The 24,399-nt window shown below is 35.5% G+C and overlaps 1 protein-coding gene across 1 annotated transcript in view; it reads right to left on the minus strand.

Moving 5' to 3' along the window:
* LOC108281683 (ATP-binding cassette sub-family A member 10-like) overlaps window positions 1-24,399 on the minus strand; it is a 41,597-nt gene that overhangs the window by 11,212 nt on the left and 5,986 nt on the right. Inside the window, 15 exon segments of the mRNA XM_037727405.1 lie at window positions 5,947-6,060; window positions 6,318-6,352; window positions 9,198-9,333; window positions 9,739-9,872; window positions 12,941-13,107; window positions 15,132-15,330; window positions 15,561-15,601; window positions 16,086-16,176; window positions 17,422-17,560; window positions 17,805-17,870; window positions 17,872-17,923; window positions 18,100-18,277; window positions 18,635-18,745; window positions 19,839-19,897; window positions 23,146-23,209. Of these exon segments, the coding sequence (XP_037583333.1) occupies window positions 5,947-6,060; window positions 6,318-6,352; window positions 9,198-9,333; window positions 9,739-9,872; window positions 12,941-13,107; window positions 15,132-15,330; window positions 15,561-15,601; window positions 16,086-16,176; window positions 17,422-17,560; window positions 17,805-17,870; window positions 17,872-17,923; window positions 18,100-18,277; window positions 18,635-18,745; window positions 19,839-19,897; window positions 23,146-23,209 (1,586 nt within the window).

The raw sequence follows: 24,399 nt of genomic DNA on the forward strand, positions 1-24,399 counted from the left end.
TGACACCCCTAAGACAGCAAAACCAACTCCTCCTCTGCCTTCTCTTCCTCCTCTCTTCATTTTTGACAGCAAGAATGAAAACCAAGAATGATGATCCACCTCTACTTTTAAGAATGAAAGAAAGTAAATATATCTTTCTTATGACTTTCTTAATAACATTTTCTTTTCTCTAGCTTACTTTATTGTGAGAATACAATGTATAACGCATATACAAAATATGTGTTAAGGAACTAAGTTATCAGTAAGATTTCAGTCAACAATAGGCTATGAGAAGTTAAGTTTTAGAGAGTCAAAAGTTACACACGAATTTTCAATTACATGGGTTAAGGGGGATTGGTGCCTCTTATTCTGACATTATTCAAGGGTCAAATATATGTTGATTTGAACAGGAATTATTCTCTTTTATATTTCATTGAATGTAAGCTCCCTAATTGCAGAAATTTGCTTTGTTCATGGTTATATTTCAAGCAAAGTATCTGGCACACAGGAAAATACAATCAATATGAATGAATGAATAAATATTGGGAAGGGCAAAGAATAAGGAAGATTTCCATTGTTCTGTTTTTATTCACCAAATAATCAAAAAGGATACATATTAAGAGTCCAGTTTATACAAAACACTTTGTTAAATAGTATTGTAATTACTGTAGTTACAGGAATAAAAATGGAGGAAGAAAAGGAAGATGATACGGTTTGGCTCTGTGTCCCCAACCAAATCTCATCTTGTAGTTCCCATAATTCCCATGTGTTATGGGAGGGACCCAGTGGGAGATGACTGAATAAAGTTTGTGGCAGAAGGAAGAATAAATACAGAATCCAGAAACAGGAACAGGAAGTGTTTGATTACTCCTTACAATGCATTGTTGTTGCTATCATTGCTTCCCAGAAGGAATGGTTAATGGAAGACTTTTTCCTTTTTTTTTTTTTTTTNAATAAAGATGAAAGATGTAAGATAGTCAGAGATACAGTCTTCACTTGCATTGTTAGATTTAGAAAATGTAACTTAATTTTTATACAACACTGTAGATATATTGCTATATAATTTGTTAAAGCAATACCGTTAATAATTACAAAGACTATGACCACTAAATCTTTGAGGAGATTCTGAAATATACACAATGTGTATAAAATAAGCTGATGAAACCCTGAGTTTATTTCAGTTTATGTTGTTTATTCCTTCAGAAAAATTTCTTGTACACATGGAAGAAACACTATTTGTATGCCTTTTTGATATGTATCATATTTATATACCCACTTGTCCATATCATTATCTCACTGCTTTGCAGTGCTACCTTTGTTATTGATTAAGACTATTTCTGGCCTTTCTGGTTTCTTCTATTAATCTGTTTTTCTGTTTATACATCAATACCACACTGTCTCAGTTATGGTACGTTTATTTGAGACAGCAAATCTTCCCACCTTCTTCTTTTTTAAGTGTCTTGGCTATTTTTGATTCTTTGTACTTTTATGCACTTTTTAGAATCTGCTTGTCAAATTCCATAAGAAGTGACATTAATTGGGATTGTATTGAATCTATAAATTACTTTGAGGGAGAAATGATATCTTTACTTAGTGAATCTTCCAGTTCACAGACACTGTCTGCTTCTTTATTTTAGGCTTTTAGAAACATCTGTTTTGTATATATAAGCTCACAGTATCCAACACATTATATATTGACTTGATGTATGACAGTTGACTCATACAATATCTCCTTAGAAAAGTACAGTGATTAAGAATTTTGTGTATATTTCAGAATCTCCTCAAAGATTTAGTGGCCATAGTCTTTGTAATTATTAAAGGTATTGCTTCAATAAAATATATAGCAATGTATCTTCAGTATTGTATAAAAACTGTTAGATTTTCTAAATCTAACAATGCAAGTGAAGAACGTACCTTTGAACATCTTGCTTCTTTCATCTTCATTCCATTTCTTTTTGTCATCTTACTATAGTAATTACCCCATCTGTATTGTCTTACTCATCAAAACCAAAAAAAAAAAAAGCTGGGCGTGGTGGTGTGTGCCTGTAATCCCAGCAGGAGAATCACTTGAACCTAGGAGGTGGAGGTTGTGGTGAGATGAGATGGCACCATTGCACTGGAGCCTGGGCAACAAGAGCAAAACTCAAAAAAAAAAAAAAAAGAAGAAGTCTTCCATCAACCACTCCTTCTGCGAAGCAATGACAGCAACAACAATGCATTGTAAGGAGTAATCAAACACTTCCTGTTTCAGCTTCTGCATTCTATATTTATTCTTCCATCTGCTACCAACTTTATTCTACATTCACTGCTTTATAAAACTGCAGTCTCAAAAGTCAGTTGTAGACATCTGTATGTAGTGAAAAGGCATAACAAATACCCCAAAGGGTCTTACCCATACTGTACAATTAAATTTGGGGAAATTAAAACAAGAGCCCCTTAAATATACTGCTAGTTTCAAGGGAAAAAAAAAGTAAGGAAATTCTTCAAGGACAAAAAGCCTGAAACCCAACTTGGACCATTAAGTAAACACAAAATCTGCTTGGGCTGAGGACAAATCTCTATATCAGCCCATGGATTAGGAAGACATGATTTGGGTTCTCTTTAAAGTCCTTCCCTGCAAAGACTTTGGAGAGACTAAAATGAAACTCTTTTGATGGGAGTTCCTTGCAAATTCCATATTGAGGCATGATACTCTAAGTTGGCTTATACAATCTTAGATGGATTTTATACTGCACTTCTCACAAAAATAATTGAAAATTTTTTGAGGATGAAAACATCCCTAATATAGAGTCTTAGGAGTTCCACACTTTAAAGTCAACCAAATATGAGCTCCTCTTCCCAACAAGAACAAAAAAATACATCAAACATGCAAGGCAATAAGCACTAGATGACTTTTGATACTAGAATTATCAAATAACAAATAGAGATATTATTTCCAATGAAATGTTTAAATAAATCAAATATGAAATATAGAACAATAGCAAGCAACAAAAGATTGTGAGAAATAAGCATATTTTAAATAGAAACAAAAAGAGATTTGGAAAACAAAACTGAAATTTTATGTAGTCAATGAGTAAAGATAATTGAATTTAAAACAAGTGAATTGGAAGAAACGTCTAAAGCTTTCCCCAGAAGGTAGCAAGGACAAGGACATGGAAAATTTGAATGAAATGCTAACAGATGTACAGAATAGTGTGAAAATCTCAGAGGCAATATTTGAAGTGGTATTGGCTGAGAATTTTCTTAATCTGACGACAGAAATAAATTTGAATGTTCAGAAATGAATGTTTCTAGGTTTGGATGTCTATTTATCTTTATTTTTGCACAATTTGTACAAAATAAAGATAAATAGAAATCCACACCTAGAAACATTCTAATGAAGTAAAAAAAAAAAAAAATTAAAGTTAAAGGTTAGTCAATGAGAGAGCCTCTACAAAGGATGGTAACTGACTGATAGCAGACATCTGAACAGTAAAAATGTAAGCAATAAGAGAGTGAATTTTCAAAGTGACAAGAGAAAATAATTGTCAACCTAGAAATGCAAATGCAGCTAAATTATATTTTAAGAATGGGGGTGAAAATGATTTTTTTAAAACTAAGAGTTTATAGCTAACTGACCTGCTTAAAAGAATATATAAATGATGCATTTTGGGAAACAAACAAAAAAAGATGACAGGTCTCAAAATGGAGGGAAAAAAGACTAAAATCCAAGTATGAATAGTGAACAAATAGATTGATTTAAACTGTACACAAATCTTTTTTAAGTTCTTAAAATGTTAATAAAGATGCTTATTTGAGGGATTAAAAAAGAAAACCAAAACACTAGACAATAGCATGTAAGTAGGGTAAGAAATTATTAATAATAAAATCCCCAAAATATGGCGTTGGAAGTAATTAGGATATTTATTTACTTTAGGCTTTGTTAAGTTTAGTATTTTAAAAAATTTTCAGGGGTGTTATGGGCTGAATTTTGCCTCCCCAAAACATGTATGTTTAAATCTTAACCCCCAGTAGCTCAGAACATGACTATATTTAGAAATAGTTTCTAAATGGGTAATTAAGTTTAAAGGATGCCAGTGAGGGAGTCCCTAACCGAACATGACTGTTGTCCTTATAAGAAGGGGAGATTGGGACACAGACACACCCCAAAGCAAAGACCATGAGAACGCACTAGAAGATGATGACCCTCTATAAGCCCATAGGAGAGGTCTCAGAAGAAATTAACCCAGCCAATAGCTTGACCTTGGACTTTTGGTCTCTAGAATTGTGAGAAAATAATTCTGTTCCTTAAGCCACACAGTCTGTAGTACTTTATTATAGCAGCGCTAGCAAACTAATACAAAGTAATAAAATATAGCTTATGACTTTCAAACCAGAAAAGAGAAAAATGTGGAATAAAAACAAATTTAAACAAACAAGAAAGGCAAGAAAGAAGGGAAATCACACAGGGCCATCACATACATAAAGCAAAAAGTAAAACAGTGTAACTTCATGTATATTAAAAATCACAATAAACTCATTACATTAAAAGCAGGTTGTCAGACTGAATTACAAAACAACAAATAAAATCCAACCGTATTTGTTTTGAAAGAGACAGACATTAAAGCATAAGAACAATGAAAGTTTAAAAGTAAACAAACATGGCAAAAAAAGATTTATCAAGCAAATACTGAACAAAAGAAATCTGGTATATTTATATTAATATGAAACCCATTTGACTTTATGGCCAAAAACCATAAGAATAAATAGGGTTGGTGTATAATCATTCTAGACTTCAATGCACCCAACAAAATAGTCTCAAAATATACAAAGCAAAATTGGATTAAATTAAAAAGTGAAACTGACAAGCCTACCTTTATAATGGGATTACAAGAGAAAGATAAAGATCAATGACTAACACCAATGGTTAAGAAGACATTACCCTTGGCTATAACATTTGACCACTGTTGTACAACCAGTGATAAAACTGGCCCGAGGAATTATGTGATTAGCTGTCACAGGGATGGGATTTGGAGGTTTGGGAGCAATTTAGTAGCCTTTAGGATTTCTGCTGACATACTGAATTCTCCAACTGGTTATATTTGTGTATTCCTGTTCATACTAAATCCAACTTTTAGTTACAACTCACAAAGGCTAACCAATGTAACTGTAACAGCTCCAGTGAAGTATAACTTTGATCCCTTTACCCTAATCCCTCCACACTGTCCACAGAAAGAGAAAGGGAAATCCAGAAGAAAAAAGAAAAGTCAAAGTATAGATCTTGCTTCCTTTCTCACAGCTGATCCCCAAACTAAGGGCATACCTGAGATGAGCCTGAGGAGAGTTTTATATTGCTTATGAAAGTTATGATTTGGACTTGACCAATATTTTAGGTTTTTAGTTCTTTCAGTGAACCTTATTTAACAAAATTGGGCTGTTTTAATATGTGAAATCAGCTAGTAATAGGGAAGGAGGTGCAATAGCATATGCCTGAAGTAATTAGTAAATTATTTATTAAGAAAACAGTTTCTTACTTATTTATGTTATTAGTCTATATAGCCACCTATTATGCTCATTGTTCGTTTGTTTTTCAAGAATAATTATTTAAAAGGAAAACCTCACTGAGTTCAGTGGCCTGGGTTTAAGTCTGATTCTTTTCAGTTTTTCCCACTCCGTAAAATGAAGAAACTGTCTCAAGTGATCTAATCTTTTAGCTGTGACATGCCATGGTTTCTACAGGTATTTTGCTTCTTTCCAAAGAAACAGAGTTCTAAAAGAGAAACCTCATAGAACAAATGGGAAATAAAGGAAATAAAATGAACAAAACATTCTGAAACCATAAACATGGTACAACAATAATGAAAGTACAAAAGAAAAACACAAAAAACCCTCCATTCTCTTCTAAGCAATGTATTTATACTTAAATTTACATTTTAAAAAACTTTAAGAAAATTTAATATAAATGTGTATGCATGTATATATACTTACAATAAACAACCCAAAAGACCAAAAGCCATTACTTTTTTTCCACTTCCGAAAGATGAATGAAAATATGTATGTGAGGAATATCAGAGAGGCTGCACAACCAATTATGCATACCACCTGCAAAGAATAAGGATCAACAGAAAGATTAGAAATGGCAGGTCATAGTGGGAAAGAGGAGAGAGAATGCAGTCATAAAGCTGCTTAAGGTAATTTTCTTATTTTCTTGCATACTACATGCCTTTTGCTAATGACAAAACGTTCATGAAAATAAACACATATTAATATTCAAATGCCAGTCAAGGACCAACAGAAGCTAACAGAAGTGTCTGGACTAGCATAGAGGAAGAGGAATAACTGACAAAAGAAAAACTCACGTGAATTTTATAGAATAGTAGCATTAAATGGCAGACTAAAAGAAGTGTAAAAAAGAGGGATGCATCTAAAAAGACAATTTTGTAGCTTAGGACATTGAAACAGTCACAATACTACTGATAGAAAGGGGGAACCTTACATCTACTTTATGAAGTAGAAAAAGCAAGTATTAAAATCACAAAATTTTAAAAATAGGACTATTACAGATTATCTGCTTGCAGTTTCCATCTTGCAGAAGAGAAAGCTGTGTCATAACGGTAATAAACCGTGCACAGCCTGACTAGTTATCCAGTCTACCCACTCATTTATCCATTCAACAAGCATTTATAGAGTTTCTGCTCTGTGCAATGCATCATCCTTTGTGCTAGAAATAAGTTAAATATAATTATTACCCTCAAGAAGTCCATATTTGAAAAATAATGACAAACTCAGTCTGAACTCAGTTCCACTGAAAAATAAATTAGGAGGGTATTTAAGCACTAAAGCATCTGCTGAAAAGTACTCCTGGAGGACGTTAGAAAGAGGTTGATTTCTTTTTAAAAAGGCAAGACAACATCAATTCTATAATAAAAGTAAACAATTAAGGCTAAATAAAGGCACAATTAACTCTGGCAGTATTGGGAAACAGCTGAAATTATATTAGATCTGACTCTTGAGAAATTACTAGGACTAAGTTTTGATTATATTTTCCTTATTTTTGCTCTGAACTGGTAGTACATTGCTATTATCTTCTAAAAAGGCACTGTATTGTTTTACATTAGATAGTTTCTATACTTACAATTAAATCACCCTATCTCATTTGCAGAAAAGTAGAGTTTGCATTATACAGTATTAATTTCTTATTGTGTAATTTTTCAATAAAACCTCATTCTCTAAAACCACTATGCATATTCTTGCTAACATCTACATCATTTCTATAATTTTTCCCTTTTTATCTATCATAATCAAACACACCAGTTAGAAATTATTTGATGGTTTAGAAAGGATAACTAAATTGTGTCTTATCAAAAATTGCACTTCACAAATATAAATACACCAAACCCAAAAAGGCACTGCAGAATTTAAAATTACAAAGAACAATAGAAGTATTAAATAATCATAATTTAGGGATTGGACCTTTTTTTTTTTTTTTGAGACAGTGTTTTGCTCTTGCTGCCCAAGCTGGAGTGCAATGGCGCCATCTCGGCTCACTGCAACCTCCACCTCCTGGGTTCAAGCGATTCTCCTGCCTCAGCCTCCCAAGTAGCTAGGATTACAGGTGCCCACCACTGTATCTGGCTAATTTTTGTAGTTTTAGTAGAGACGAGGTTTCACCATGTTAGCCAGGCTGGTCTCGAACTCCTGACCTCATGATATGCCAGTCTTGGCCTCCCAAAGTGCTAGGATTACAGGCTTGAGCCCTCTTTCCTGGCTGGATTGGACTATATTTTATCATAATCCCTTTATGGTGGAGATATACATACATAAGTATATATGCACACATACACACTTTTTTGCATTTGCATTAATCCGTGCATATGTCTTATATTCATCTAATTCTCCAGGGAAATCTGACAATCTGACATAAAATTAAGGATTTAGGTTAGAGGTATCTCTGGTATTCTTCATTTCCAAGCAAATCCATTCATTGATTTCAGTAAATATGCACTGAGTACCCAGTAAGTTGTATATGGTAAACCAAAGTCAAAATTATGAGTTTTCAACAGTCCTGTTATTTTTTTTTTTCTCTATTATTTTACATTTTGCAGTGTCCTTTTGGATTTGACTCTTCTAATATTCTGTGTTGGGCTGCAATTTTTGATCACACAAGATTTTAAACTAGAGGGGTGAGGCCAGCCATAAAACATAACTCTATAGTATACCAAGTGGTAATAAACACAATAGATAAATAGATCAGGATAAGGGGTAGGAAGTGATAGGTTACATGCAACTTACTAAAGAATTATATATTTAAATTTTTCCATAAAACTTTTGAACTTTAAAAATTTAATTAGACTAAACATAAAAGTACTTGAAAGATTCTTGATCTTCTAGAATAAGTAATAGCAAACATGTATTTTTTTTTTTTTTAATTGCATTTTAGGCTTTGGGGTACATGTGAAGAACATGCAAGATTGTTGCATAGGTACACACATGGCAGTGTGATTTGCTGCCTTCCTCCAGCAAACATGTATTTGAATGCTTCCTCTTTACAAGAATGTAATCTCCATGTGGGTGAGACTTTTGTTTTCTCTGCTCATGCTGTATTCTCGACACCTAGAAGTACTAGAAAATAGCACACTCAGAAAGTAGTTATTGAATTAATTTAAATATATATTTATACATAAATACATATATGCCATGCTGTGTTCTAGGTACTCAGTAAATTCATTTAATTTTCATAATAATTATATAAAGTAGATATTATTACACTCCCTGTCTTGCAGATGAAGACACAAAGGCAAGGGGTAGCTAAGAAATTTGCTATCGGGCCGGGCTCGGTGGCTCAAGCCTGTAATCCCAGCACTTTGGGAGGCCGAGGCGGGTGGATCACAAGGTCAAGAGATCAAGACCATCCTGGTCAACATGGTGAAACTCCGTCTCTACTAAAAATACAAAACATTAGCTGGGCATGGTGGCGTGTGCCTGTAATCCCAGCTACTCAGGAGGCTGAGGGAGAAGAATTGCCTGAACCCAGGAGGCGGAGGTTGCGGTGAGCCGAGATCGTGCCATTGCACTCCAGCCTGGGTAACAAAAGCGAAACTCTGTCTCAAAAAAAAAAAAAAAAGAAATTTGCTATTAAGTGGAAGAAGCAGGATTTGAACTCAGGTGGTAGGCTCTAGAGCCCTCATCCTTTGTTACTCTGCTGTGTTGCCTCTTACATAAGTCAATACTCTACTTACACAAGAAAATGAGCTGCTCTCCATTTGAAGAGCTCCGTGAAGTAAAAAATTCCAATAAGGCATTGCTAACAATACCCATAAGAACAGGAAAACAATTAAATTTCTTAGTATTACATGCAACTTAAAACCTGTAATCCTTAAAAAAAAAACGTACACAAATATAAGTTCTAAGTTCTTGGAGTAAATACATTTATTGGATATTTTTTATATTACCAGAGTGGAGTTCGGATGAGAAGGAGAATATTAATTTTTCTTTGACACTTCTGCCTTCTTTGAATTGGTATAAGAATGCATTATTTTTGTAATTCAAGTGACTTGTTTTGTAGATGAAATGGATTAACATTCACTCACATGGAAAGATGACATTTTATGTGACAAAGATAGTTTCAAGCCTCCTCTAATATTATGACAAGTTAGAAAATATGAGTTTCCTATAGTTCAAAATATTAAGATGTGGCAAAAACAAAACAAAACAAAAAACAAAAACAAACAAACAAACAAAAACCACTCATGATAAAATGGTACACGGAAGCAAACATACCTTCTGGTCGCCAGACATTATGATGGCTCCATTGTAGGAGGGATCGTCTGAGCCATTTCTGTTTCTAAAGTCATCTATTTCCAAAACTATGTCCTGATGCTTCAGTGAATGCAGGAGGTCTTCAATATTTGATCCTGATATAGTCAATGAAAGGAAGGCAACAAGAAAAAAAAAGCATTACATCAAAGTCAAAGCTTTAAAATAATAATGATTTCTAGTCATGTTAAGAAAACCCCAGAATAGCTCAGTAAAGAGCCTTGCTCTTCAGGAGTATGATACCATTCATTCTGAGGCTAGGACATTAAGTTCCATTTACCATCTTTAATGTAACGGACTCCTTTATTCCTTTCAGAAATATATTCATTTATCTTATAATTTTCACCAGATGAAAAGAGTTTATGAAAATAAGATTACAATTCTCACAGAAAGAAAATTTGCTAGTAGTGAATTTATAAACTTTATCAGAACCACGTAATATTTGTAATTATGAATAATACACACAAAATATACCTCATGACCCAGGCTTGTTCTAGTGATCCTATCAACCTGAAATGGCTCTATCTCACTAACCTTGCAATGATATTTAAAGTACTAGTAACTCATTCAAAATATCTTTATGAAATTAAGTTAACTTGACATTTGCCATTGTGCCCATTATTTTTCTTGACTTGAAAATTAACCCAGCAGAAATGGAAAGGAAGTCACATTGGTCAGAGGGAGAAGTCAAGCTATAATGCAGCCTCTACAGTCTGAATCAACCACCCCCCACCAAGGGAGCTCTGAATTTAAAATGATCCATCAGGGAGAGAATCCACAGACCCTTTGAAAGAGGTGGCTTGCAGCTGCAGGCTCCATTGAGAAGTTGAAAAACTGTGAGTGCCCTAAGTGCGAAAGGGGGAATGTCCACCCCCAAACACACATCCTCATAGGGGAGCCTGAAGGTCCAGATCGCAGGAGAAGGATATTACCTTACCTGGAGCTAAGATACGTTTAGAAAGCCAAGCAAAATATAGGCGTAGAGGAAGCAATGGGAAGAACCCTGTGAGCACTCTCAGTCCCCAAGGAAACCATTTTTGACTTTGTCTCACAGGTTGGGGAGGGCTGCCAGTGGAACTGGGGAAAGACCACAGGGAGAAAGAAACTTTCAGCTGAACTTTATAACAATTTCAACCAAATGCAAAGTTTCCTGGACAGAATCTTGGGGAGGGGATGATCAGGGAGTGCAGCTAAGAGCAGAGAAGCCATGGCAGGTAGAGAGGTACAAAACCGGGAAGTTCTGCTTGCTTTTTCAAAGGGACTCTTACAGCATGTAGAGAGTTCTCAGTCCTGCTCACCAGCTGCCTGGAAACAGACTCAGTGCTGCTGTGGGGGTATGATGGGAGTGAGACCACCTTTCCGGCTATATGGGAACTAAGTGAGGCCAGTCACTGCCAGCTTTCCCCCACTTCCCTGGCGACTGGTATTGTTGTACAGGACCGAGCACAGAAAGTCAACACCAAGACAAAAGTATGCCAAATTACAGGGTCTTTATGCCAAATTACAGGGTCTTTATTGCCGGTGGCCACAGAGGACTCGCGTCTCTCCAACCCGTGGCCCCCAAAGGAGGGTGTCAAGACCCCTTTATACCCGTAAAAATCACCTTGGGCATGAGGGAGAGGGGCAGGGGGTGGTGGTGAGGGGGTTCCAGACATTCCAGTGGATTCCTGGGCGAAGATGGGGTGAGGGGCTCTGGACGTTGTTACTTAAGTGATTCACAAAAGTCAAGATTAGCATTTGTTTACACATTGTCTGGGTAAGGTGGCGATTATAGTCCTTAATTGCTCATTCACATTTGGGTTATAGAGAGCAGTTTAAACACAAAGCCAAGGTATGGTTGAGGTATGCAGTTTTATGGGGCTTTTTACCATGTCACAGTATGACGCAGCAGAAGCTGCCATAATCTCCCTGGGAACATAACTCCAAAGGTCATGCCCCACAGCAGCTGCAGTAAGCCTCCCCCAGTACAGTCTAAGCTCAGACATACCTAACCCTGCCCTCACCTGATGGTCTTTCTTTACCCACCCAGGTAGCCAAAGACAAAGGATATAATCTCTTGGAAGCTCTATGGTCCCACCCACCACCTGAGAAAACTGAATACTTATCCAGGCTACCCTAGGGCAAGCTTGTATCCTTCCTTCCTATACTACCATAGCTGATGCTCTCTTGAAAGTGCCATCTCCAGGATGGAGGTTGACCAACACCGTTCCAGCACACTAAACAAAACTACAACCAAGGACCCTCACAGAGTCCACTTCATTCCCCTGCTACCTCCACCAGAACAGGTGCTTGTACCCATAGCTGTGAGACCTGAAGACAGATGAAAAAATAATAGATGTTGACATGGATGTGGTGAAAAGGGAACACTTTTACACTGTTGGTGGGAATGTAAACTAGTAAAACCACTGGAAAACAGTGTGGAGATTTCTTAAAGAACTAAAAGTAAGTCTACCATTTGATCCAGCAATCTCGCTGCTGGGTATCTATGCAGAGGAAAAGAAGTCATTATATTAAAAAGATACTTGCGCACACATGTTTATAGCAGCACAATTACAACTGCAAAAATACGGAACGAGCCCAAGTGCCCATCAATCAATGAGTGGGTTTAAAAAATGTGGGTTTAAAACACACACACCATGGAATACTACTAATCCATAAAAGGAAACGAAATAATGGCATTTGCAGCAACCTAGATGGAGTTGGAGACCATTATTCTAAGTGATGTAGTTCAGGAATGGAAAACTAAACATTATATGTTATCACTTGTAAGTGGGAGCCAAGCTAGGAAGATGCAAAGGAATAAGAATGATCCAATGGACTTTGCGGACTCAGGGGAAAGGGTGAAACGGGGTTGAGGGATAGAAGACTATACATTGAGTATAGTGTACACTGCTCAGGTGATGAGTGCACCAAAATTTCAGAAATCACCATTAAAGAACTTATGCTTGTAACCAAACACCACCTGTTTCCCTCAAACCTACTGAAATAAAGATAATACAAAATAAAAAATATTTGAAAATAAAATTAACCCATCAGTTTCCTTCATTTGAAAATGGAGCAAGATGGAGAGATACGATTTATGTTTTCAATTGTCTCTCAGGTATGTGCTTCCTAAAGATCTTTGATAATAAAAAAATTTGACACTAATTTTAGCCCTGTTTCTCACCTGTATTATTAATGATTAATAGGCTTGTAAGAGGAGTCTTCGGGATTTGTTCCAGAGAAAGGAAATGCATACTGGGTGAAAACCACCAACAATGAGTTTCACGAGTTACTTTATATATTATCTTCTCCAGAATGATGGAGATAAAAGCTACTCCAAGTACTAGTAACCTAAGAAAAACAAAATTATAATATGAGCCTGAAGCAATTTTCCTCTGATTATTTAAGTCACAAAGATGCTATATAAGTGCTAACTATGAAAATTCCACATGCATTTGTGGTGTTTAGTTAGATCAAATGAAACATACAGTGACAGTAATCTGAAAATTGGATCAAAAATGGTACATAATTTGTATCACATTGGAAGATATTCAAGGGTACCAGCATCAAGAGAAAAGATGGAATCCAGGGCAATCCTCTGTAGGTATGGTTTACCAGGACAACATGGGAAATAATTTTATGAGATAATGGAGGCCTCAAATTGCCTGCTTGGGTACTTCTGATGAGAAAGAAGCCCTATTTTACACTGCAAACTCAAGCTTGCTATGTGCACAATTGCAAGTAAAACTTTAACATTCTTCAATTGTTAGTTTACAAATATTTTAATTTTAATGAAACTAAATGCAATACTTAAAATACTATTTTTATATCCTAGAACTCATTCAACCAACTCAAATTGCAAATGAAATGCTTCCAAGCATTCTTTGTTTCTCTAATAAGCATGAGTCTACTTTGCAATGATCACTTTCCCATCAGACTTCAGACTCTACCTCCTTCTTCTTATCAGCCTTATATTTCATAGAAAAAAAAGGGTGTCTATAGGACAGAAACTCCTTCATCTTAACACCACCAAAAAAAAAAAAAAAAAAAAAAAACATATCCACAGATTCAGGTCATCCTCTCATTCTTTTATTCTGTTGAAGCAGATAATAGATCTTTGCTCCTAACAAAAAGATCAGTCCTTGTCAATATTGAGCTTAATCCAAACTCTCCCCACTCCGTGTATCTCTCATTCATTATAAAATCACTTTCCTTCCAACTTCACATTGCCTTTTAGCTTCTGCTCTTTCTACTCCCCTCCATAGTCAAGTGTTGTAAAAGAGTTTTCTACTGTCAGACCTTCTCTTGATAAAACCTTTAATAACTTCCCTTTTGCCAAAGGATGCTTTTGTTTCTCAATCATTAGCCCTCCATATTTTCTAATCTTGTCTCAAATGTAACAATTTCAATGAAACCAACACCAACAAACCTATTTAGAATTGCAATGTACCTCCAACTCCGTCATCCCTCCCTATCCCCTTTTCTACCCTATTTTTTATAACCTGTCATGTAAGTTATTTAGTTCTATATTCAGTTTTTTTCCTCTTTTCGCCCAACCAGATGTAAACATCATGAAAGCTAGGATCTGTTCCTTTTGTGTTCACTAATATAACCAAAGCTCCTAGAACAATGCCTAGTATATAGCAGGCTTCAATAAAGATTTGTGATATAAATGAAAAAGTTTAAAAGACTTACCAATTTTGTTCACAACAGTAGTAAAACTGTGCCCCATAGAGTTAAAGAAACCAATGACTAGCAGAAATTATTGAGGTTGCAGGGTGTCAGACTGAAAGAAGAAAAAAAAAAGAAACAATTTGTTAAAACACTGAAACTCCCTCAGCTTGTAAAATAATAAAACTGGCTGAAATTAGCTAGAACCAATATGGCCAATTACAGTGTGCCCAGAATCATCTTGCTGACTTCACAGCCTGAATCGTCACTATGTATTTCATACCAACTGAGCTTGAATTTGCACAAGGGACACATGAGGAAGCATGAAGAGATATCTGTGCATGCCTGAGGACTTTCCAGACCTCTCCTTTTCTTCTACCATGCTAATCCCAGAATCCACCTCCTAAATCTTTTCTAATAAAATTGCTGCCTTAAAGCCAGCACAGGGTGACAGATTTGAGCTGGTCTCCTGTCTCCTTGTGAGTCAATTTGCAATAAAAACCTCTTATTTTTCTCAAAAATCCAGTGTCATAGTATTGGCTTCTAGCACATTAGGCAGTGAGGTCCTTTACCTCAGTAGCAGCAGGATAGGTAAAGATACTAAAAAACTGTTAAATGAATGAATAACTTAATATATGTATTTTCTTAATATTTGAACTTTTTTATATATTGACTAAATAGATATAAAGTAATATGATACTCACAAACACAAAAGAGCTCTCCTTTCACACCTTAACTTTAAGAAGCGAAGTATTGCTACTGCATAGATTTGTTGTCTCCAGAGAGCTGCATCACTGACAGCCTTTCTCATTTCAGGAAGAGAACAGAGAACCTGTTCCATTTCAGACTCATTTCTAGTATTTCTTGTCACATATATTTTCTCTTGTTTCCCAATGTCAAAATCTACAATCATGCAATAAAACATTTTAATAGACTATGTTATCTGCACTTTCTCTTTAGAAACTTTGAAAATGATGTTAAACTACTTGAAACAGCACTACTAACAAGTAAAGCTACTGACATCCATAATCAAAATTTACATTAAAAATACATATGTATTTGTGTGTATATATATCTACATATATAAAACTATCATGATTGTGCTACGTGTATTTTATATATATATATATAACATAATAGGCTGTAAGACACATGAAACATTGCTTCTGAATAACTGGAAAATTAATAAAGTATTTAGTAAACAGTTGCTTTCTATGCAGTAAATGGTTTCTTTTAACGTCAGCAACTTCTATTTGCAGAGCTTATTTGTGAATATTTGATGCTTTCTAAAATGTTCCCATGTGATATTCTGCCATTCTATCAATTAGATTTGGAATATAACTACAGAATTTTAGGGCAAATTGTTTTGCTAAAAGTAATCAATGGCTTATTGAGGACAAAAAGATAATTTTTTTCTTTATAAATATTGGCTTAAAAATGTTGTATTGAGAAGTACACATTTTTTTAAATTAGCATGCTTAAAACCAAGAGATAACCAACAAAGGAAATGTTAATGAGGAAGACATTTTAGGCCATTTATTGCAAAACAATTTCTACCAAAAGTTAAGTTGCCTATCTTATATTTCTAAAAGCTTCTATAAAATGTCACTCTCATATTAACACACTCATTTAAAAATAACTGCATCTAGAACACATACCTTAAATGATATCCAATATCCCACTTTTGCTTCAGAAACAAAGATGATCTGGTACATTTCAACTTCCTGTTAGACAGAAATACTTTCCTATCTGAATTGAAAGAAAGATTCAAAAAATTATGTGAAGAGTAATTCCTTACATAGTATATTCCTCCTTTGGATACCAAACACTGAATGACACTTGTAATATAAATGCAACTGTAATATCATTAAGCCCCTGGGTGCAGTATCATTTCTAATCCCCATGCCTATTGTGAAACAGGCTTCAGAAATTCACTGCATTCCCCATAACTAATCCAGTGCCACAAAAACTTTCCAGCGACGGCCCAATTCTTCACCTCTTCCTTTGTCCACATACTTTGCTATGTAACTTTGCAGGGTTACGCCCCATATGACTTGCTGTAGCCAATGGCATGTGGAGGCTTGAAATGGGCTTCTGCATTTGGATTTGGTCTCTTGAGGCTGAGTCACTGCCACAAGAATACTACTGGGCTAGCCTGCTTGAGAATGAATTACACCTTGAATTTTGAGTCACCTTAGTCAATGGCTACTTGACCCCCTAACAAATGGGTGGATCCAGTCAAGACCTGAAAATTTAGGCTGTGAACCCATGCTAAATTGCCAACTCTCCAACTCATGCACTAAACAAATACTTACTGTTTTAAGGCACTGACTCTGAGGAAGCTTCATTACACAGCATTATTGAAACAAGAAATAACTGATACAAGAAGTAAAACTTATCTTACCGCAGATTCATGAAGGAATTGAGGATAGTGTTACATTTTGCACCATTTTATACACAACAAAATATTCTATTTTCACTGAGTCCTTTTCTGGCTTTATTTTTTTCAGACTGTCCATTAGCATACTCTCCTGGCTCACTGAAACTAGTCTTCCCACTTGCCTTTATTTCCTAGGCAAAACTATGTTGTTCTATGTCTAATTTTCCAATCTTGCATCTTCACACTCAACACCTCACTCAGTAAACAAAGATCTTCCTAAATTGGCAACAAAGGAATGTAAATTCAAAAATAATTTTCCCAGCTAAAGATTTTTCTATGTATGAAGGGTAATATTGGTGTTTAAGAATGTTTTAAATATACTTGTTACTAATGTAAACAGTCAGGAAAGTTAAAGACAAGAAGAAGATACATAAAGCATGAGTCTAAGAAGTAATTGGGAGATCAGAATTCCTCTGAGGCAAAGTGCATTTTTAGAATACAGTCATTCAAATGAACTGCAAACAAGATTTTCTTCTTTTGAAAACAGGCTATGAAAAATAACTCTCACATTAAATCCTTAAATAACTAGTTGGAATAAAGAAGCCAAGAATCACCAGCCAAGATGTCAGCCTCATCCATGAATTGGGTACTGAAGACGATAACTCGGTCTACTTTATGCTCCTTCAGGAGGCTCCACACTCGGTGCCTTGAAAAGAGATCCAATACAGAAATTGGTTCGTCCAGCAGCAAAACCTACAGTGGAGGAAACATATGAAAGCATCTTCCTCTTCACAGTAGGGATCTTCAGAAAGCACCACGAAAACCAGTAAGATTTCTAGACTCCAATACAGTCCTCCACCAGATCCCTAACAGGCTTGCATGGTACTTTATTATAAATTTTCCCTCACATTTTGTAATTACAGTAGAAGTTGGACTTTAATAATAGTAGTATAACCTTGAATCTAAATTAATTGTAAAAATATATTGTTTCTCTCACCTGAGGATCTCCTAAGATGGCAATCTCTAATGTTAGTTTTCTCTTCTGCCCACCACTTAATTTTTTTAGTGATAATGTCTTGAATGCTTTGCAGGTCTAATTCCTTTATAATTTTTTTACCTATCCAAAAAAATACCAAATATTTAATTTTAAGCAATTTTTACTCTCTAAAAATAAAAAGAAATTATTCTAGACTTCATTAAGTTTTATGTATCAAAGAGTAAAGTAATAGCTGAACAAAAATATAGTCAAAAGTAAATTATTTCCAAAGCTATCAATTTCAACATGTTTCTCTACCTGTTGTTCCACTTCCTTTGGCTGAATTCCTTTTATTTTAGCAAATACCCTGAGGTTTTCTCTCATAGTGAGAATGTCAAATTGAAAATTAAACTGTGGACAAAATCCAGTGTTCTTTCTAATTTCTTCCATGTCAGTTATTTCAGAGAGCTGGGTATTATAAATAGTGGCTGATCCTATAAATAGAAATTTAAAAGGCTTTAATGCCAGAATGTTAATTCTATGCAGAGTGATAATATATGTTAGTGTTTAGATTTTGTTCAAAAAACTTGTTTTGATTAAAGAAACTTCACATTTCCAATTGCTTAATTAATATATTGAGTAATTCAGATTACTCTTAACATAAATATCTGTATCCACAGCAATGCAAAGTATACATGGAATGTCAAATAATGGTGGAATAGAGATACAGATATTTTCATAAATTTATGTACATATGAAATAAGTCCAATTTAGAGAAACTTTTTTACATAATCAAATCAATTTACAACTTGCTTTTTCAGCCAACTTACTTTGTAAAATTATTTTCTTACCTTCTGTAGAAACAGACAATCCATTAAGAATGTTTAGCAGTGTTGATTTACCAGTTCCTTTATGCCCAAGTATTGCAGTGATCTGTCCTTTGTATATGTCAAAAAATATGCCTATTTTATAATAAAATGTGGAAATTAGATTTTGGATTATATGCAGATGGAATGGACCTTAAAGCTGCAAAAGTAAAATGCATCTCAGTATTTCATTTCATTGGTATTTTAATAAATTCCCTGTAATATTATACATTTAACTGTGTAAGTTATGTATTTATGAAGACGAAGCTTCAATTTGTCTGGAGAAATTGGATTAAGACTAGCAGTATAAATTTCTACCTTCTTGCTTCTCTCAAATCCTTTGAATGTCAAAGAATCTATACAATTAATATGAAATAATAAAGCAAATACCTACTAGGAATAAAAACAAAACATAGTTTATTTGCTTTCCAGACAAAGGAAAGAAGTGTAGCTTAAGAACATGTCTCCCTGAGGCTTGCAGAGCTAGGGACAGAGGGCCAGGTGTAGAGACAAAGGTCGGGAGAATTTATTTCACATTCAGAGGGAGGTAGAATTAGTAAGGAAACATTGGTAAAGTTTCTCCTGGTACTGGTCATCATTCTATTTTATATCACAAAAGTGTGGGCATGATATTTAGAGATATCTGTTGGGATCTAAGACATGCCACAGGCATTTTCACATGTATGTGCCTAAGACTTGACAATTTTTTCTTTAATGTTTGAAAAATTAACTCCATTAGAAAACAAGAATTCAGTTAGCATGCCAGAAATTTTAAGAGATTTTCTGAAGACAGAAAACAAGGAATTAGACTGTCAGAGAATCAAAAATCAGGCAAATCATAGCTCAAAATAGATGATGAAGAATTCTATGACAATAAAACCAGTTTCCTTGATACTTCAACCTTAGTTTGAGAAAGTCAGGTCAAAGATTATAAACTTATATAAGGAATATATTCCTATTTCTGAAAAATTATTTTATATATACATCTAAATATAGAAAAAGATAATATATTGGTGATTATCCCTCAGAGTATAAACATATTTTTAATTTTTATGTTTTCTCCATATTTATTCTCTAATGTTGCACAATAACTATTTGTATTTTCAGATCACAAAAATGTTTTTTAGTTTAAAACAAAGCTGTGTTTTAGTCTAAAACATCATCAAAACAATGAAGTTTTTATTTGTACCTTGCAATGCTTCTACTTTTCCAGGCTTTCTATTATATTCTTTTTTAACATTTCTGATTCTGAAAGAAGATAAAGTAATTTTGAGGTAAATGCATTTTCTAATATTAGTAACAGATTATAGTTCATAACTAAGCCTGAACTTCACAGTAAAGGGTGTCACTCTCAATGGGATCTAAGGATCCCCTCGCCACTCCCAAAAGAGATTTACACAGACCTGCTAATACTGTTATCAAGCTTGGCATTTCATATATTCCAGCTGTTTCTCTAAGTTATCAAATGAATAAGAGAAAGCTAAAATTGATTCAAAAAAAAAAAAAGAGGAAAGAATGTAGGGACAGAAAAAAAAAGGGAGAGAGGCTTTCCCTCAATCCTGAATCACTCTCAGTCATTATCTCCCACAGGCAAATTTGTCAAAACAATAATCTTTACTCCCTATTTCCATTTCTTTATCCCACATTTATTTCCCAACCTAAGGCAATACAGTGTCTCCCCACACCACTCTACAAAAACTATTCACAATGAAATTCACCAATGACCATTCTAGTTACCAAATCTAATCCAAACACTTTTTGGTCCTTATTTGGTATGCCTCATCACTGTTTTAAACTATTGCTCATTCTTTTCTTTTCATAAGCCTCTACTTCCCTGGCTTCCACCCTTTGGCTTTCACGTCTTCCTCTTAACATTCTGTTTTGGCATACTTATGGACTCCTTCAGTTGGATTCTATAATTGACCAATGATTTTTATATTCTCAAATCTTTTCCATACAATCTTACCCACTCTCATGGCTTCAACTCCTACCTAAATTCTAATGATTCCCAAATTTGTGTCTTTAGATATTTCTTCAAAGTTTCAGATACATATTCTGCTTTTTACTATATATCTGCACTTGGATGTCAAAATGTATGTATTATATTTTCCTCTAAACTGGCCCACTTCCATTCTCTATCTCAGTTAGCATTTCTACTATCTACCCAGGAACTCAAGGTAAGAGCCTGAGAGACATCCTTAACCCTCTCTCTCCCTTTCTCACCCCATCCTGTGACCTAAAAAATTATTACAATTTAACTTCAAGAATTTATGAATTTAACTTTTTAAATCTATTTGAATTTATCTTTTTACCACTTTTCTATTACCTTCTTGCCCAGACTCTTGTCATCTTTCACCTCAACCAGGGATATGACCTCTGTGCTAGATTGTTATCCCTTTTCTATCAGCAACAGTCTCTTTTCCTCTGCAATGCAGAGGACATACCAGGGACTAGATTTCCCAGAACCCTCTTTTCAGTATCAGATTTTGCTAATGAGAAGAACTTGGGCAAGATTTGGAGAGCAGAAATCAAGCAAGGTCATTATTCTTGGGTCACGTGAGCCAAGCATATCCACAGGCTCAAGGTATGCAGCAGCTTCTGCCTCTTAGACTTCTTGACAAGCATGGCTTTGCTACTGCAGATTAAGATAACTGGTGGAAGAGTTCCCAGAAAATCCCTAATATTTGCAGCAGTATACTGACAAATTTCTTGAAAAACACCCATTTCTGTGCATCAGGCTAAGGTCCTCACTGGCTATTTCCCTGACTTTCTAGCTATAACTTAACCTTCTCTCCTCTAACTCTTGTACATCTGTGAATACCTAATCCCTGTATTAAACCCCTTTACTCCCACAATGTTTCCAATAACTCATTTTTCCTGACCAGATCGAGACTGATACAACATTCTAAGTATTTCAATTTCTCCAGTTGTGTCCCCCTCAAATCCTAGATGATCTTCCTTTAGGGAGTATAGGGACTGAAATTTTGAAGTCAAAAGCTCTCTTCATAAAACTAACAGGAAAGCCACCAACAGAGTGAAAAGAAAATATTTGTAAATGATACGTCTGATAAGAGGTTAATATACAAAATAGCAAACTCAATAGCAAGAAAAAATAACCCAATTTGAAAATGAGCAAAGGACCTGAATAAACATTTCTGAAAAGAAGACAAACAAATGGCCAACAAGAATGTGAAAAAGTACATAACATCACTAATCATCAGGGAAATGCAAATTAAAACCACAATGTGATAGCACCTCACATGTGTTAGGAGGGATGCTATCAAAAAGATGAAAGGTAAAAAGTGTTTGACAAGGATGTGGGGAAAAGGGAAGCCTTGCCACTGTTGGTGAAAATGTAAATTAGTACAACCATTATGAAAAACATGATGGAGGTTCCCCAAAGAGTTAAAAATAGAACTACCATATGATTGAGCAATTACACTTCTGGCATACGCCCTAAGGAAATGAAACCATTACATTGAAGAGCCGTCTGCACTCCCATGTTCATTGCAGCATTATTCACAATAGTCAAGATATGAAAACAACAAACTCAGTGTCCATCAATGGAGAATGGATAAACAAATTGTGGTGTATATATATATAATAGAATACTATTTAGCTTGTAAAAGAAAGGAAATTCTGTCATTTGTGACAACATTCACGAATCTGAAGATCATTAGCTTAGGTAAAATAAGCCAGATACAGAAATATAAATACCACATGACCTCACTTATATAGAGAATCTAAAAAGTGGAACAAACTGAAGTAAAGAATAGAATCTTGGCTACCAGGACCTGGCAGAGGGTAGGGAGAGGGCAGCAGTTGGAAAGGTTGGGAAGATGTTTGTTAGTCATAGGATACAAAATTTTAGTTAGATAGGAGGAATAAATTCAAGAGACCTGTTGTACAACATGGTGACTATAGTTAATAACAATGTATTTTGAAAATTGCTAAGAGAGTAGATTTTAAGTGTTCTCACCACAAAAAATAAGTATATGAGGTAACAAATATGTTAATTAGCTAGATTTAGCTAAGTTCACAATGTATACTCTTTCAAAACATTATGTACACATGATAAATATGCCAAGTTTTTGGCAATTAAATTAATTATTTTTAAAATTTTTTTGTGGTCAATCAAGTATAAAAACAGTAAATTATTAATTAAATTTTATAACAATGTATTAAGAAAAAAAGTGTGTTTACTACAGAAAACCAAAACTTTAGTAAAGAGGAAATATGTAATATGGCACAGAATTGTAAAACAGAAAAACATTAACTTTGGAGAATTTACAGCTTATTTTTTCCTCTACCTAATACAAAGAATTCTAATTTTGTCTGCTAGGTTTCTGGGCTTTAGGGGCTAAAGAAAATTAATTTGAGGTAAAGAGTTAATATCCGGGATCCAGGTGGCTGAATAGGAACAGCTATTGATTGCAGTTTGCAGGAAGAACAACGCAGAGGGTAAGTGTACACTGCATTTCCAAATGAGTTATTACTGCCCACAGACCAGGATATTCCTGGGCTGAAAAACACCACGAGTTTCCAACATAGCTGTTTCAGCTGGTGCAGCAGATCTCCACACAAAAAATCACACAAATCTGGGTGGCTGTTTCAACTGGCGCCTGGAATGCCTGGGAGACAGAGCTACCCATTCAACTGAAAAAATAGGGGCTGAAACAGGGAGCCAGATGACCTGGCTAGGCGGGTCCCACCCCAGCAAAGACCAGCAATCTGAAAAGCTCTGGATTGAGAGTTTTGCAGCAAGCGCAGCTGGACCCAGGATGGTCCAGCTTTGTTAGGGGAAGGGCATCCGTCATTAACGAGACAATCCTCCACTACTGAGGCAATCCACCATTACCGAGGCAGTCCACAGTTACCGAGGCAGTCTGCCATTACAGAGGCAGTCTGCCATTAATGAGGCAGAACACCATTACCGAGGCAGTTCTAACTATACCTCTATAAACAAAACCACAAGGAAGTTCACACAGCAGCTGGGCAGAGCCCACGACAGCTCAACAGCGCCTCTGCTGGCAGACTGTGACTAAGGCTGCCTCCTTGCTGGGCAGGGCATCTCTGAAAAAAAGGCAGCAGCACATCAGGAACTTATAAATAAAGCTCCACCTTCCCAGGACAGAGCACCTGGGAAAAAAGGCAGTACAAGTTCTGCTGCAGCAGACTTAAACGTACCTGCCAAGCAGCTCTGAACAGAACGATGGAGCTCACAGATCAACACTTGATCTCCTATAAGGGACAGACTGTCTCTTCAAGCAGTTCCCTGAACCCCATATATCTAAAGAGTCACCTCACAAAGGAGAGCTCAGGCTGACATCTGGTGGGTATCCTTCTGGGACAAAGATACAGAAGAAGAAACTAGCAGCAACCCTTATTATTCTGCACCTGCCATAGATGATCCCCAGGCAAGCAGGGTCTGGAGTGGACCTCCAGCAGTCCTACAGCAGAGGGACCTGGCTGTTAGAAGGAAAAATAAAAAACAGAAAGAAATAGCTTCATTATCAACAAAAAGGAAGTCCATTCAGAGATCTCATCCGAAAGTCACCAACTACGAAGACACAGGTAGATAAATCCACAAAGATGGGAAGAAATCAGCACAAAAAGGATGAAAACGCCAAAAACCAGAACACCTCTCTTCCTCCAAGGGATCGCAACTTATCACCAGCAAAGGAACAAAGCTGGGTGGAGAATGAGTCTGATGAATTGACAGAAACAGGCTTCAGAAGGTGGGTAATAAC

This window comes from Cebus imitator, unplaced genomic scaffold (genome assembly GCF_001604975.1).
Source record: "Cebus imitator isolate Cc_AM_T3 unplaced genomic scaffold, Cebus_imitator-1.0 Scaffold229, whole genome shotgun sequence".
Taxonomy (NCBI): domain Eukaryota; kingdom Metazoa; phylum Chordata; class Mammalia; order Primates; family Cebidae; genus Cebus; species Cebus imitator.